At 44.8% G+C, this 17672-nt stretch overlaps 1 protein-coding gene across 3 annotated transcripts in view; it reads left to right on the top strand.

Annotated features, from left to right (window-relative positions):
- The window catches only part of LOC147017197 (regulating synaptic membrane exocytosis protein 2-like), a 352541-nt gene that overhangs the window by 327108 nt on the left and 7761 nt on the right, over positions 1 to 17672 (top strand). For 2 of the 3 annotated variants that reach the window (XM_085846649.1, XM_085846650.1), the window contains exons 24-25: positions 1817 to 1918; positions 12977 to 13116. In XM_085846649.1, the coding sequence (XP_085702775.1) occupies positions 1817 to 1918; positions 12977 to 13116 (242 nt within the window). Of the gene's footprint in view, positions 1 to 1816; positions 1919 to 12976; positions 13117 to 15652; positions 16976 to 17672 lie in introns of those variants that run through there. The other variant, XM_085846651.1, reaches the window with a different exon arrangement.

The raw sequence follows: 17672 nt of genomic DNA on the forward strand, positions 1-17672 counted from the left end.
AGTTTAGGCAGAGGCTGCTTGCAGCCTATGTTTATCGCTGCAAAGCGTTTGATTCAGTGAATCGGGATGCCCTCTGGAGGATTCTTGGTCTTCATAGGGTGCCACCAAAACTGATCAGCTGATGTCTGAACTACACTCTAGTACTGAGAGTGGTGTGAGATGTGGTGGTACCATCTCTGACTTATTTCCAGTGGTTACTGGAGTTCGTCAGGGGTGTGTTCTGGCCCCCACATTTTTCAGCACTTGGATGGACTGGATTCTGGGGAGGATGTTGGAGAGATCAAGCTGTGGTGCATCGTTTGGGAATGTTCAGATCTCTGACCTTGATTTCACAGATGATGCAGTCGTCTTTGCAGAGACTCTGGATATCCTTTTGTGGTTCCTCAAGGTGCTGATTGAGGAGTCGGAGCCACTGGTGTTATTGGATACCATTGATCACAGTGAAAACTAAGTTTCCAGGGTCAAAACTAAGATCGAGGCTTTTCATGACATCTTGGATGCTACTGTCTCATCTTTACCTGTTTGCGGCGAGGATGTCCTGGTCACGGAGATATTCACTTACCTTGTCATTGATACTCATGTCTGCTGGCTGTGAGCCATGAGGATGAAAGTGAGGATGACCTTTGCAGGAGAATGAAAGTGTTCACTTCCTTGTTGCTTCCACTCTTGCTCTATGGATGTGAGACTTGTACTCTGACCAGGGATCTGAGATAGACACTTAATTCCTTTGCTACCAGGTCTCTTCGGAGAGTCCTTGGCTATCACTGGTTGGACTTTGTGTCCAACAAATGGTTGCTGAAAGAGACTCAAATGAGATTTGGTACCTGCATAGTCCGTGAGCATCAGCTTGCGCTGTAGGGATATGTGGCTCGTTTTCCTGATGCTGATCCTGCTCACCAGATTCTGTCAGCGAGGGAGCCTCATGAGTGGAGGAGGCCAATGGGCTGACCACGTACCTTGTGGTTGCAGCAGTTTGGTTGGCATCTCAAGGAGATGGGGATGGGCCAGGCATCTGCCTGTGGGATTGCCAATCAGAGGCCCCTGGAGTAACTGTGGAAAGTGGATGCAGTGATTCGCTGCTCTGGGGTATGCTGCCTTCTCTTCCTCCACAGATCCTCGCTGCCCCTCCTTCCTTGCTGCCACACCACTACTCGCTCTCCCTCCCTCCTCGCTTCCCCTCCCCTCCTCACTCGCCCACTCTTTTTCTCCCCCTTCCACCCTTTCTCTTTGTATTCCCGGCAGTGAAGCAACGAGTGGTATTTTCTGGTTTATATATATTATTTGCCTTTATCCAAGGCAATAGAATCTGGAGTACCGATTTATCAGCTGTGCCCAATTTGTGTGGTCATCCAATTCATAGAATTTGGAATGATCTTGACCCTAGTCCGATAAACTGCAGAGCATGCCCACATCACTCGGTACTTGGTGAAGCGCCGGTAAACAGCTGATCTGCATTCGAAGATCTGTGGTGTACACGTCTCAAGCTCCCAAGGCAGTCTGCGAGGGTCCTTCCTGAGAAACCGACCATTCCAGCAGAGGCATTGCAATTTTGAGTGTGTCATACTTCAAAGGTGGCTGTAAGCCAGTTTTCCCAAAGGCATTTATTTATATTGTGAGAATTGAGGATCTTACGCTATAATCTCAAAAAGGATCCTTGAGTGAACTTCTCCGATCCCATGTCTTCTATTTGGTGGACATGAAATGATTTGAAATAATTTGCTGTATTTTTTTTTTTAGTTCTGAGCACTTCCAGCTGCAGAATGCAGTTGGAATGTTTTGTCGTTTTCACGGCTTTCTTTCATGTTTTCCTTCACAGGAGAGATCCAGATCAGCATAATCGACCGGAAAGGGCAACTGGAGGTTGAGGTGATACGAGCAAAAGGCCTTTTGGCAAAACAATCATCAAAATCGCTTCCAGGTTGGACCTTTAAGTCAAGCCGGTCGTGTGGTGACGTTAAAGCTGCTTCCATCCTTCTGAGTTAAACATGGAAATAAATGCCACAAATGTAGTCGAGTTAAATAAGTGTATTTTTGTAAGTTTGACCAACTGTGAAACATTCTCTTCTTGCTTTGTGTTGTTAAATTTTCAAGCTTTCACCGTTGTGGTCTCACGGCGCCATCTATTGGCAGATTTGATTTGTTCCATTGAGATGAAATGAGATTTATATTTTTCAAACATTCAGTGCAAACTGTTGTACGACGTATGATAGCACTTATTATAAAGGGATTCCTGCTCCGTCCTCATACAGTAGAATATACCATAAGAAGGATGAATTGTGATTCTGAAGATCTCATGCGATGGTTTGAGTCGTCCTTTGCTTTATATATATTTTTGTTATGATTATTTAGGTTGAAGAAGTCCTTGTATTTATGCCATACACGCAGGACTGGACACGAGAAGGCATCAGTGGACTTTTAGACAATGAACAAATCAATATGGTCTGTGAGATTTGAGTCTGGGGTCTTAGCATAATCAGCTAAGTGCTCAGATCAGGACAGCAAACAGGTCAACCTACCAGCATTTGATATTTGTACCTCTTCGTTTGGAATCGAAGGTGGGTCATTTGGTCAGTGGTTTTCAATTGCGGTATTCTCCTTTGTGAAAATGCTTTTCTCATTATCAGGTGTATTTGAATGCAGGTTGTCCTGTGTGGAACATCTTTGTCATTTGATTTTTCCATTCGACAGCAACCGGAGATGACATTTCTACTTTCACCCTCCTGTTTCATCTCTCCATCAGGAACTTGTCCACATATTTTCCCTTTCATTTTCACATATTATTGTCTGCAAAATCGAGGCTCATGTTAAAGCGAGTTGACAAAGGGGTTTAAAGGCAACGTAATTACAGTGGGGTCACAGTTTGATACCATGAGAAAAGCATAAGCAAAACAAGAAAGAGAGGGTAGGAAACAAGTTCACTTGTAAGCAAGACGATTAGGTGAAGTAGGGATGACAGGAGATGGTGGTGGTGCACCATCTGCTTTGAAGCCTTGGAGGAAAGAGTGCAATTGAACAATCTCTAGAAAGCATTTCCATAAATGGGAGTAAAGAGGAACAAAATATTGGAGTTGTGTGTAAAGTGGATTGGAGGAGTTTAACAAGGAGGGGGTTACTGGAAGAAAACATTCTCTTGGAGAATCTAGGGAGGATCCTGAGGCTGAGAGAGCAGAGGGACCGAGACTGGAAGAGAAGCGGTTAAAAACAAAGGCCACTGACTTGCTTGTTATGTGAGAACAAAAGGCCAGGTTTGCAATTTTCATCAACATTCCTTACTACTCAGCTCATCAAAAAGCTGGCGTTGAGACTTCATGAATCACCGTCACCTGTTCTGTGAGCATGGTTGATTTGAAAATTTTGTGCGGCAAATTTTGAATCTTATCAAACAAAGCAACAGCCACATTATCTTGATCCTTGAGCTTAATGCCATTAGCTCTGATTTAAATTTTATAATTATGTATTAAAAAAAATTATTCACACCTTTCTTTTGACTCACTTTGTCCTCTTGTTCTATTATGGCTTCCTGCCTTTCAAAGTTTCAATAACAGTGCACCTGTGCACTAAATATTGCAAGTATGGACACATACCGTTCGAAAACATTCAATCAGAGAAACATTATTTTTGGATTTTGCTTTGGAGACTTTCCTATATTTGTGTCAGACAAATCAGTAGTCGCTGAGCTATCTTTGGCATCCGAGGCAAATTCCAAATTCCTGCTCTAACCATCGGTGGCACAGCTGTGCCTCCAGCAAATGATATACTCCCCACAGCCATGTGCTCCTTATGAAAGGAGAAGAAGAAAAGTCAGTAGCTGTGAGGAGTGTTCAAAATGTTATACAAACGAGATTCTCACAACAATGAAAGACACGCCAACATATTTTAGTTCTCATTATCAAAGTCTCTTGGCTGTCCATCAGTACGGTGATGACTGGGATACAAATATTTGAGTGAAGGTGTAGCTGGGAAAAACTTTCCACATTCGTGGCAGTTATACTATTGATGGTTGGGGAAGGTGTGCAGCAGCCCCATGATGTTGTTTATCTGAGACAATGTCTTTTGGTCATTCCTGCTCGCTTCAGCAGTAATTGCACCCCTTTGTATTGTGCAATGCCATTTACCCCAGTGAGCTGCAATGTATTCCCAATTCAATTATAAATGAACAGGAAATAAAGATTATATGTATGTATGGGAAAAATTACATGCCCAGATCAGGAGTCAAACCCAGGTACTCTGGAAAACCCTACCAGTGCTCTGCCATCTGAGCTATCTGTGTGACCCTCAGGCTGAATACACAATTCTCCCATATATTCATGCCACTCTCTTTCCGCTGCTGCTTCCGGGGCACTCGCTGCCAACCATTGGAGCAGCAAAGGCCTGACCACAAGAGCGTCTTCCCCCTGTGGGGGGCCAATTTCCTGACTGCTATTGTTCACCATAGGGGGTGTCACAACACAATTATAAATGAACAGGAAATAAATATTATATGTATATGTGGGAAAAATTGCAATACATTCAGGACACTTCTCAACATCTCAACCATGCTCTCTCTTTCCTCTCATCACACCTCCCTCTCTTCCCACCCCTTAAAATCTTGTTCCTCCCCCACCTGCTCCCATCTTCACAATACCTCTACACAGTCGCATCCTTCCCCTCTCCCCATCCCTCCCTTCTCCCTCCTTCCCCATGGCAATGCCTGCTCTCATCGTCTCCCCTCTCCCTCAAAGCTTCCCTCTCACCTTCCCTCTCAAATCAGCCACCTCCTCCCTCTTCAAAGCAAACTATCTCTCTTCCCCCTCCAAGCTTCCTCCTCACCTTTCACAAAGGCTCCCCCCACATCTCTCTCCCTCAATTCGTCCTCCTCACCCCTCCCCTTCAAATCTTCACCCTCACTCCCCCTTCTCAAAACTGCCCTCCTCACATCCACAAAGCTGCCCCCTTCCCCTATCCTCTCTCTTCCATCTCATTCCTCCACTTTCTCCAATCTCCAATTTCCCTTTGCCCCATCTCTTATTACTCCCCACTGTGACTCATCCCTTCACCAGCCTCCTCCCCATCTAACCCTCTCCCATAGCTCTTCTGCAATCTCCGACACACTGTCAATAACTCTCTCTACCTCCACCTCTCCTCCTTCATCCTACCCTCCCCCTCTCCCCTCCCCTGCATCCAAAACCTCCTCCCCTCCTTCTTCCTCAACAGTGTGGATTTCAAACATCCAGTGCTTTTTCTCTTACCTGAATGATCTCTTGAAACAGGTTGCCACTGACAATCCAGATGTCATCTGCTCAACAGAAACTTTCCTCCTTCAAGGCTGGACTCCTTAGGTTGTCTCTGTGGTTACTCCCTCCAGTATGATAGGCCTGAGCCTTTTCCTGGAGGAGGAGTTGCGCTCTTTATCAAAAACTCTATTCCTCACTCTCCATGCACTGCTCTCACTCCTCCACACCCCCAGGAATACCTCTGGCTATGGCTCCCCTCCGCTCCCACCTCTTCTTTACATAGATGTTGTACTGTCCACCAAATAGTCATGACTCCCATTTACATCTCACTTGCCGAAAAGATAGACCAACTACTATCCACTCATCCAAACTCTTTCTTCCTCACGTGTGGTGACTTCAATTGCCATCATTACAGTTGCCTGGGTGTGGGTACCTCTCTCACCTGCCATGGCACCTCAGCAAAGCATTTCTGCGACTCATTGGGACTGACACAGTCTGTCAACTTCCCGACCCAGATCTCAGCCAACGGTACTCCATCTCTTCTGGATTTGATATTGTTATGAATTTGGAATTCAATTGCACACAACACACAGGTTCCCTTCGTCAGCTATGTCGATAAGTGCATGTTCCCTAGATAGCTCACCTTCATTGTTTAAATGTTTTGAAATCGATTATATGCGCTGCGGATTGATTTAATAGTTCGGGAGCAAACAATGGAAACGTCCCACCCCCTCTTCTGCGAAGAGGAAGAAGAACCCTGCGGTGACGTCAACAACTCTCTCCCACCCGTGGTTGAGCGGGGGGTGGATCACGAGGGCATGAGTCATGCCGGGTGCGGGGGAGGGGGTGCAAAGGATAAAGAGGACATCTTTTCTTTGTTCAAAAATAGTTCGTGGGAGTCCGGTGGTAGGGCTGAGTTCGTGGGAGTCCCGTTCTGAGTCCCATGTGCAGAGTTTGTGTGCTGAGTCCCGTGGGAGGAGTGAGCTTTTTGCTTCGGAGAGAGCAGTCGTTCAGCAGCCATCGGGTCCTGCTTGGCTTGCTTGGCTTGAGGCCTTCAGAAGCTTTTTGCTTCGGCTGGCTCAGTGAGCTTCGGCTGCTGCTTTGTTTTAGAAGGAACTTGAGCCGGTTGTTCGGCTTGAGCTGCGAGTGGAGGCTTTTTCTTGGTTCGTGGAGCTTTTCGTTCTCCATTTTGTTTCCCGGCTTGGTGCGACGCATCGGCCTCTTCTTGGAGTTGGATCCTCGGGGAAGCTACGATCGACAGGAAGGATCGGCGCATCGTCTCACCGACACGTGCTGAGAAGCGCGGGAGGATTCGCGGGAGCTCGGTAAGGATCGCGGCGATTGGATCCAGCTCGCTCTCGCTGGAGCCCGGGTCCGGGCAAGTTGAAGACCACATGAGGTGGAAAGGTTCGAGTCAAGCTCAGAGTTTCAGCTCACCTGTCCTCCGAGCTGGAGCTCGTGATTAAAGGCCTCAGCCACCGTTTCGTGTGTGTGTGTGTGTGTGTGTGTGTGTGTGTGTGTGTGTGTGTGTGTGTGTGCGTGCGCGCGTGTGTACGTGTGTCCATGGGCCTGTCTAATAAGTAGGAACTGCTGTCAAGTGTAAATGACTGAACATAATAATTCGACGGTTGTAGTTCTTTTGTCGTGCTTTTGTTGCTTGTATAATTGCAGACGTGTTTTGCCTTATTTAATTGCATACGTGTTTTATTATAATAAATGTCCTTGTGTGAATGTAAACCTTCTCGTCTCGTCCATTCCCTCATTGACTGAACATTTCGTGTGTTGGGAGTGAGAAAGCCGTTGGTTTGCCGTAATAGGGGGACATTTGGACCGACGGTTCTCGGCGATTATGCCACTCGGAATCGCGCACGGACAGGCTCGCCTCGGCGGTTTGTTCCATCCGAGATCCGTCGAGGGTGGAATACCCCTGTAGTTGTATCACGTGGGTATTTCGGTACATTGAATATTGGCAATCGACCCCACCCCATGTGATCTGCCGATTGGCGTATTTCGGTTCTTGTACAAGGACCCGTCGCTCGGAGTTATCCGGCCGGCGATCTATATTCCGGGCGATCGGTCGGGCTGACTTGACTTGCGACTTCGTTCAGAGCGGTCGGTTGGCGTCCGACCCCCGGCCGGTAACAATTGGTTGTCAGGAGTGCGATTCGGCCCCCTCGGCCTCCGTAGCAAAATTCATGGAGTCGGATCAGGGGTATACGGAGCAACCCCCCCCCCCCCCGCCCGTGTCCCCAACTTACGAGCGCTATAAATTTTATTCCCAGCACGTAAAATGTTCAGCCAAGGCGAGCAGGGGCAGGAGGGATTAGGAATGGATTTGGAAATGTTAAAATCTATGGCTCAGGATGAAATGACCACGCAGGACACTCCCATTATGCAGGTTGACTATTCCCCGCAAATAAATGCAGAGTCCGCAATGGGTGCAGCGGCGGGGTCCGTGGTGTATGACACCCCCTCCCTCCTCCGTCAAAATCCCTCATCAGTCCCCGTCAGATCCGCGCCCGGTAATGGCGAAGCGACTGCCACCGGGCCACCTGACATGGGCCAGCTATTACAAATATTTCTGGCAAAAATGGATGAGAATGTGCAAACGCTGCGGGGTGAGATGCAGAGCGTGGGGCGATGCCTGCAGGAGGGCAGAATGGCAATTGAGAGGAGCGAAACGCGGGAAGTGGAGCTCAAAATGGCGGCGCCACGTGTTGGAGCGAACGAGCTGAGGGGGAGTGTGGACTGTGTCGGTCCCGCAGTGGAGGACAAAGTAATTCGGGAGACGCGTTGGGCGAGACTCAAGCAGGTGACAGAGAAAGTGACGGTGATACAGAGGGAAAAATTAAAAGGGGTGACGGAGACGTGTATGGCAAGACACGTAGAGACGAGGGAAATAATAAACGAGGTGACAGAAATAACAGAGACGCGGGAGATAGAAGAAGTAGAGGAGAGACGACATGATAACGAAGGGGTGAAAGACGAACACGGAAACAGAGTTAGTGGAGGACGATGAGGGGAAGCTCGGGGAATGTGTCGTGACACTGTGCAAGCAGCCGGATAGCCTCCTTCAGGAACGAGGTGAGGGACTGTGCCCCCTTGAGGTGGATCGCGACGAGGAGAGTCCGGTCGAGCCTTGCGAGGTAAAGGGGTCGAGTGCTGTGAATGGGTGCACGCGGAGCTTGGGGGTTATGGAAACCCCGGGACCCCTTGAGGTGGTGCTAATTCCCAGCGTGGTTGTTCCGGTGTGTGTGGTGTCGAAATGTGTGTTTGCGAGTGTGCCAAAGTGCGTGCTTTCCAGCACGCATGGTGTGGATGAAGCACCGTGTGTGGATGAGGGATCGTGTGTTTATGAAGCACCGCGTGTGGATGAAACACCGTGTGTGGATGAAGTACCACATGTGGATGAAGCACCGTGTGTGGATGAGGGATCGTGTGTTTATGAAACACCGCGTGTGGATGAAACACCGTGTGTGGATGAAGTACCACATGTGGATGAAGCACCGTGTGCGGATGAATCACCGTGTGTGGATGAGGGATCGTGTGTTTATGAAACACCGTGTGCGGATGAAACACCGTGTGTGGATGAGGGATCGTGTGTTTATGAAACACCGTGTGCGGATGAAACACCGTGTGTGGATGAGGGATCGTGTGTTTATGAAACACCGCGTGTGGATGAAACACCGTGTGTGGATGAGGGATCGTGTGTTTATGAAACACCGCGTGTGGATGAAACACCGTGTGTGGATGAAGTACCACATGTGGATGAAGCACCGTGTGCGGATGAAACACCGTGTGTGGATGAGGGATCGTGTGTTTATGAAGCACCGTGTGTGGATGAAACACCATGTGTGGATGAAGTACCACGTGTGGATGAAGTACCACGTGTGGATGAAGTACCACGTGTGGATGAAGCACCGTGTGTGGATGAAGTACCACGTGTGGATGAAGTACCACGTGTGGATGAAGCACCGTGTGTGGATGAAACACCGTGTGTGGATGAAGCACCACGTGTGGATGAAGCACCATGTGTGGATGAGGGATCGTTTGTGGATGAAGCACCACGTGTGGATGAAGCACCGTGTGTGGATGAGGGATCGTTTGTGGATGAAGCACCGTGTGTGGATGAAACACCGTGTGTGGATGAAACAAATCCATCATCGCTTCCGACATCAATTCTTTCCTCTTTACTTCTCCAGTAGCTTGATTTTCAAACATCAATTTGGATTTATACTGGGTCACTCTACCCTGGACATGCTGCTTCTGTTTTCCCAAAAATAGATGGAGGTCCTAAATGCCATATATGAGATCAGAGCCATCTCCCTAGACATATCGTGAGGTTTTGATACGGACATATCTTCCTCGACATATCTTCACTCATGGCTCACAGACTTCCTCTGTTGTCGCGGTCAACATGTGGCTTTAATGGTACTCTCTCATCTCTTCTTCCTGTCCAGGCTGGAGTTCCTCAAGGCAGTATTCTGGGCCCTGTGCTTTTTTGGTTTTCATCAATGATCTCTCTGACTCTCTGTAAAATCCTCTTCATCGCTTTGCTGATGACTCCACCCTCTGCCGTACGATCTATCATCCCTCTGATCAGCAGGATGCAGCTTCTTCGCTCTCTGCAGATATCGATAAAATCACAAGTTGGTCAAACACTTGGAACATGTCTTTCAATCCTGACAAATATCACACTCTCACTGTCTCCCTGAAAGGACCAGACTGTCTGGAACCCCCCCCAACCCCCATCTACTTTCTCAACAATCCCCTTGAAGAAGTCCTTTCATTCAAGATTTTGGGCCTTACTCTCTGCCATGATCTTTCCTGGGAAAGCCACATCTCTAAGTTCGTCTCCGAAGCCAGTCACCAAATAGGCATCCTACGTCATTCAAAGTCCACCTTGGCACACCTGAGCTTCTAACCTCTTACAAAGCTTTAATCCACAGCCTGATGGAGTACTGCTCTTCCCTCTTTGCTTGTGCTCCTGCCTCACACCTCACTCAGCTCCACGCTGTTGAAACCAACGCTTGTAGGATCATTGGTATCTCCCGCAATGAGGTTCAGTCTTTGGGTCTCGCACTCTCACTGCAGGCAGGTCGGTGGTCTTTCTGTCTTCTACATCTCCTCTCTGGCCTCGCCCTCTCCACCATGCTCTGTCGAATATATCCCCCCCTCCCCCAGTGCTCAAGGTCCGCCAGCAACCACTTTCTTGTAAAACTACCAAAATCAAGAATCACTGCTCACCTTCACTCTTTATTTCCTCTTTTTCCCCACCTCTGGAACAAACTCCCACACTCTCTTCAATCTCACTCCTCTCTCTCCAAGTCTTCATAACAGCTGTTCACCACCATTGCTTATCCAGCATCCAGAATCTTGATCTTTTCTCCCCCTGTCAATCCACCCCAAACCCATCTCCTTCAAATTCCCTGCTTTCCTTCCTGAAAGTCTCTGTAGTATCATCTTGTTTACCCTGTGTACCCTGCCCCACCCCTCTCCCTTCCACAGATCTCCTGGTGTCTCTGATCCCCACTATTTGTTTTATGCTTCCCTCTCCCACCCCTCTTGTCGCCTGCCTTGTTATGTGTTCTGTGTGTTCGCTCTTACACGAGCCTCGATATGGTATATTTTTTTTTTAGAAAAGAACCCACAGACCAAGCTAACTTTCATACAAGCGAATTCATACCCCTTCCAAAGTAACAGTATTTTGATGGGCATGTGGAGGCTGGTATAGTCCTACCATCTTGATAATATTCATAGTTAGCCCTTCACTGGTTGCAGCCTCGAGGTAGTGTGCTAACAATGCCGAATCATCTGCATAAAGCTGGTCGTGCACACATTTAGTGGCATTTGTTCATATGTACATATTTGTAATTTCAAAATCGAAAATGTGTAAATGTATGTTTTTTTTATACGCCCCTCATTGTACCTTTTATTACCTCCACCACCGAAGGTGAAGGAGTTGATGTTTTAACCCCTTTCTGTCTGTTACTTGCAAAATGGAAGATTTTTCAAGGATATTGGTCAGTTGATTTTGTTATTCTGTCTGTCTGTCTGTGTGTGTTGTGTCTGTCTGTGTCTGTCTGTTTGTCGCCTTCAGGTCACAATTTTAAACCGATCTTCACGAAACATCACCACATGGAAGAGTTTGTCATGAGGAAAAAGCTTATTGATTTTGAGGTCAAAAAGTCAACAACTAATGTGGTATTTCTAAAATCTTCAATTTCCATCCAATTGACTTGAAATTTGAAGAGGATTTATATTTCCGGTCACTGAATTCAACCACCAATAATTATTTTTGAGGTCAACATCGACCAAAAGGTCAACATAGGCCCAAGGTCAATAACTAAGGAGGTATTTCTAAAATCCTCAATTTTCATCTCATTGACTTGAAATTTGAAGAAGATTTGCATGTCAGGTCACTGAATTCAACCACCAATTATTTTTGCAGTCAAATTTGTTTCGTGGATTTTGCAAGTGTCGTGTTCTGCATGACGACGTCTTCTTGTTTGTTTGTTTGTTTGTTTGTTTGTTTGTTTGTTTGTGTGCAGGATATCTCAAAAACTTGGGGACGGATTTTGATGAAACTTCATGGACACTTTGGGTGTGTGACAAGGACAAATTGATTCGATTTTGGTGAAGATCCAAATCCGGATCTGGATACGAGAATTATTTAAGTTGAAAGTAATTCTTTACCATTGAGAGATAGGGCCAAGCACAATATAGTTCTGTGTGGCATGATATTTCAGAAATGTATTGAGTTCGACATGTTCTTGTGGCTCAGACATTGCGTGGCAGAGGTATGTGCTCTTCCGAGTGCCCTTCTAGTTTAGATGTGTTTTTTGAGAATCTTGCTCATCAAATGCTCATAGTTATTATGTTTTTGTAGACATCAGCAGTAAAGGGTCAAAAATTCTGCCATTTGGCAGACATAAAGGTAGATTGTCTCCAAAATAATCTTTCTTTGCCTTTTGTCATCATCAAACATTAATCAAATACACACAACAATAATTTTTAAGGCCATTTTCCCTGCGAGAGTGGGGGTTAACCTGTCAAACATTAATCAAATGGAGGATAAAATTATGGAAATAACGTTCTGTGGTTGTGGTCATTTATTTTTGCCCCACTTGCCCCCCTTTTCCATCCAGAGAATCCTTTGTCCCTTTCCCACTACTTATCCCTTTCCTTTCCCAAGGGGGAGGTGAGGGTTATGAGATGATGCCACTTCCTCTGTTTTTTTGGCTGGTGTTGGCTTAATGGTTAGGGTGGCGAGCTTTGGATCCTAGGGTCCTGAGTTCAAATCCCGCTCAGATGTTGAATTAATACCAGGTGGGGTTAACTCGGCCTGTCATCCTTCCGAGGTCGGCAAAATGAGTGCCAGCATGCTGGTATACTGCGTCGGAGTGGTGACCCGTCCAGGATTGTGCCAAATAGCCAAGGAGACTGCTTAAGTTGCAGCAACGCTCTGCACAGAGTATGGTCCCAATCTCCACCTCCTCCTCTGGTTTGGAGGATGCACTGTTTTTGTTGCAAGAGTGCATTGCTGTTGACGATTTGTTCAATGAGTACTGATTTCGTATTGCACTTGACGTACATTTAAAAAATATTTTGAGCAGTCACTAACTTTGCTTCACTGAACAGAGTTTAAAAAAACTTTTAAAAAAACATCATCAATTATTTGAGGCTTCACAGAAGCTGTTAAGGACTGTGATGATGGTGGATCAGGATGATAGTGAGACCATGATGCTCTGTGTTCCGGGCAGCTCCTTACGTGAAGGTGTACCTCCTGGAAAATGGCATGGTGATTGCGAAGAAGAAGACCAAGATAGCACGCAAAACACTTGACCCGTTGTATCAGCAACAACTAGTTTTTGAGGAAGGACCTCAAGGGAAGATTCTGCAGGTGAGTTTCAATCATGTTTTCATTAATATTTGACTGTTGGGCTGAATCAAACAGACTCTGTCAGGAGCAGATGAAACTCGGTATGGTATCCTCATATGCAAGATAAACTGAAGCAATGATGATTAATATATACCCGAAGGATCGAAAGTTTTAGAACACCCCCATTTTTCCAGTTTCTACTGAAATTTAAGCAGATCTAGTCCAGTGAATAACCTGAAATGGTACAAAGCTAAGCAGTAAACTGCCAGAGGATAAAAAAAAGTTAAGGTTACCAAAAACTGAAAAATAATGTAAATTTCAGAGTTGTTAAAAAGGCTCTTTTTAGGGAACAAGTAATGGGTTAGCAACTGCAGCTGTTCTGCACCAATGGAAGTACTTTAAGCCTTTTGTTCATATGTTGATGCAACCAACATTGAATGTTGATGCAAACAATTCCTTCAGGTGTCCCAACTTTTGTTGATTAGTTACAACCCCTCTGTCTATATAAAAGCAGTGTTGGAACAGACTGTGTTGCTACACCCTCTGAAGCATTATTTGGACAATATTGCACTGCACGACGTAGTATATTGCTGTCATAATGGCGAGAAAAAGACAATTAACAAAGGAAGACAGACAGACCATTATAACCCTTAAAAGTGAATGTCTTTCCTTTTGAGAAATTACAAAGTAAGCCAAGGTGTCAGTGAGTACAGTTTCCAACACCATCAAAAGGCACTTGGAAACTGGAGGAAACTCTGACAGGAAGAGGTCTGGCAGACCCAAAGCCACAACACAATCAGAAGACAACTTTCTGAGAGTCAACAGGTTGTGTGATGGATGGTTCACAGGACAGCAGCTTCAAGCACAGCTTAACACTGGTCGAAGTAAGGAAGTCTCAGTTTCAACTGTGAAGAGAAGACTTTGAGCTGCAGGTTTGACAGGTCGGGTGGCAGTAAGAAAGCCATTGCTAAGATGGCAAAATAAGAAAAAGAGGCTTGCCTGGACCATGAAGCACCACCAGTGGACTACTGAAAACTGGAAGAAGGTCTTATGGACTGATGAATCAAAATTTGAAATCTTCAGTTCATCACGCAGGGTTTTTGTACACCGTCGAGTAGGTGAAAGGATGGTTCCTCAGTTTGACACCAACTGTCAAACATAGAGGAGGAAGCGTGATGATCTGGGGCTCTTTTTCTGGATCTCGAGTCAGCGACTTGCACAAAGTGACTGGCACCCTGAACCAAAAGGGCTACCACTGCATTTTTCAGCACCATGCAAGTTGGTCTCTGGTCTATGCCAAGTTAGTCAGGGATTCATCCTACAGCAAGATAACGACCCATAACAAACCTCCAGGCGATGTCAGAACTATCTCAGGAAAAAGAACAAGACGAGAGCTTTCAAATCATGGAACGGCCAGCATAGTCTCCAGACTTAAACCCAATCGAGCTGGTTTGGGATGAACTGGACAAAAGGGTGAAAGCAAAGCAACCTACAAGTGCAACACATTTGTGGGAACTTCTGCAACAGTGTTGGGAAGAGCTTTCTGCAACAGTGTTGGGAACAATATTTGATTTCCATTGTGGAAAGAATGCCACGAGTATGTTCGGCTGTTATATCTGCTAAAGGTGGCTACTTTGATGAGTCAAAAATTTAGATTTAATTTCGTTCAACAAAACGATTCCATGATTTATTTTTTATCTGCAATTGTTTATTTGTTCTATGCTTTAATTTCAGGGTGCATTGAATAATTAAACTGCTTAAATTTTAGTAAAAACTGGAAAAATGGGGGTGTTCTAAAACTTTTGAACGGTAGTGTATATATGTATGTATATATGTGTGTGTGTAGGCTATATATATATATATATATATATATATATATATATATATATATATATATATATATATATATATATATATATATATATATGTATATATATGTATATATATGTATATATATATATATATATATATATATATATATATGTATATATATATATATATATATATGGCTAAAATTATGGAGCAAATACTTGGAAGAGTATACCTCCCAAGTGACGGGAAAAGTTTAAGTTATCTATCAATTCAAATGATTTCATGGACTTTAAAAAGGTTAATTGTGTTGCTTTCTTGGTTTAACTCCTGACCCAAAGCTCTGAACTACTTATACCGTCCACTGTGAAATTGTGGTGCAACATCAGACGGCAGAGGTTGAATTTGTCTGAAAAGAGGGCAAAATATCACTTGCGAAATAAAATTTGGCATCAATATTATTCATGCCTGTTCTCCCATTATTTCAGAAGTGAATGTTGAGCTTTTCAAATGCAATGTTGGAAGTAGCCACTGTAAACAGAGACAGACGAACACGCAGACAGACACCACAGTTTGCAATATGTTTATACAGGGTGTTGCAAAAAAAACCTGAACAACTTTGGTAGTTCATATATTTGGAACCACAAAAGATACAATGATACCCTTTGGTTTATATGATACAGAAACTCATCAAGTTTTGTGCACACCATCAATGCACTTAATTGTGATCTCTGTTTATCACATGTAGGACATCAAGGTGGTACACGAGTTCTTGCCATGTTCAGCTCAGCATGTTTGTGTCCACCAGTGCGCATGCAGCTGTGATCCAAGAATGAAGATCCTGCAGGTTTGCCACGTTGGTGTTGTAGACAACATCTTTGACAAACCCCCACAGAAAACAATCAAGGGGGGTTATGTCTGGTGATCGTGGGAGGCCAGGCGGTTAGTCTGTCTCGGCCAATCCAGCGACCTGGAAATTTTTCATTCAGGACGGTTTGAACGACTAAGGCCCAATGAGGGGGAGTGCCATCCTGTTGAAAAATATCGGGCGCAGATCTTCGTTCTGTGTAAGGTGAATCCTTCCAACATATTCATGTAACACCTCATGTTGAGGTGACTGTCTCCTACGCAAAGAAAAATGCACCCACTAAGTGGTCATGGAGAAGGCAACACCACACATTGACCTTTGGACTGTTGCATTTGTGTTCAAAAACCACATGGGGGTTTCAGAGCCCCAGATTCTGACATTATGCCAGTTGACCATTCACGATACATGAAAGCAAGCTTTGTCTGTGAACATAACCTTTTTCAGGTAATCTTCGTCATCATCTATGCGACTGAGCATTTCCAAGGCAAACACCTTGTGTGCAGAATCTGAACCTGGTATAAAGCTTCAGTCTTTTCTACAAAATCCTGTGTGCAATGGGGGTTGATAGTCCCAGTTCTCTGGATGTCCATCAACGTGATTTTCTGGGACTTAGTTGAAATGATTCCCGTACTCGTTCAACATCTGCTGCACTTGTGCTTGGTCGACTGGTCCTTTTCTCTTTCTGACAACTTCCAGTCTCATTAAACGTCTCCTACCACTCTCTGATACAAGTCCGCGATGACGGATTCCTTATATACCCTGTACGGAAATTACGTTTAACTTGCACGTCGGATCTCGTCTCGATGAACCATTCGACGCACTGAGCTATCTCCTGTTGTCACCATTTTCTTTTACATTAAACCACCAGACTTGAAAACAGAGAAAACTTTTTGAGTTTCTGTTTCATATAAACGAAAGGGTATCATTGTATCATTTGTGCTTCTAAATATATTAACAACCAAAGTTGTCCAGGTCTTTTTGGAACACCCTGTATGATACCATTCAGGTTTTTTTTTTTTAGAACAAATCATTTACATGCTTGCCAACTGACTTCACGTCTGAAGTTTGGACACTACATCACCCATGTTACGGACTTTGACAGGTTCATATCCATTTGTTCATTCTCCCTCTTTTTTTTCACGTTGAGCCAATTTTATAAGTGCGTACATTCTTGTATGCCTGCCATTACTTTCCATGGCTGACCGACCTCTCTCTCAAGCCTGGATGATTTCATGTGCTAAAATAAGATGTATTAAAGAAAATTTAACCTTTTTAGTGCCAAACACTGAATTTTACATGTTTGTTATGTGTGTGGGCCATCTAACTCTGTAGTCCAGCCAAGCAAGAATGAAAAAGGATTTACACACTGCCTCAAATCCAAACTCGCAATAATCCACGTCTGACGGACCTCTCTCCCATGCTTGGATGGTTTCAAATGAGAACATACTGTAGAAAGAGACTTGTGAAAAAAAATTAGACTTTTTCATGACAATTCGTTTGAATTTGACATCCATTTTCAGGACAAATCGTTTCTTTTCCCACAGCATTACCTTTAGATCCTTCTGAGTGAGTCATTAAAAAAAAAAAAATAGTTTGTGCTCTTTGTGACGTGTTTTGTGCACTCACTTTTTCTCTTTAACCTGTGTTTATAAATGTGGATTTTTCCATGGGTATCGCCAGTATAATAGATGACTTCCCTTCCAAGGAACGTCAACACATAAAGAGAACATTCTGCCCATCAAGCCTGCACAATGCAAACCTATGACAGTTTTGTTTCCAGTCCAGACATTTGTTCCTCTTTTTTTTCCACCTGTGGAATCAATTTCCACATCCTCTTCAGTCTCATTATTCCCTCCAGCTCTTCAACAAAGATGTTCGCCACCATCTCAGATTGCCCCCA

The sequence above is a fragment of the Eptatretus burgeri genome, chromosome 11, assembly GCF_056783735.1.
Source record: "Eptatretus burgeri isolate ZD-2024b chromosome 11, Ebu_testis_v1, whole genome shotgun sequence".
Classification (NCBI taxonomy): Eukaryota; Metazoa; Chordata; class Myxini; order Myxiniformes; family Myxinidae; genus Eptatretus; species Eptatretus burgeri.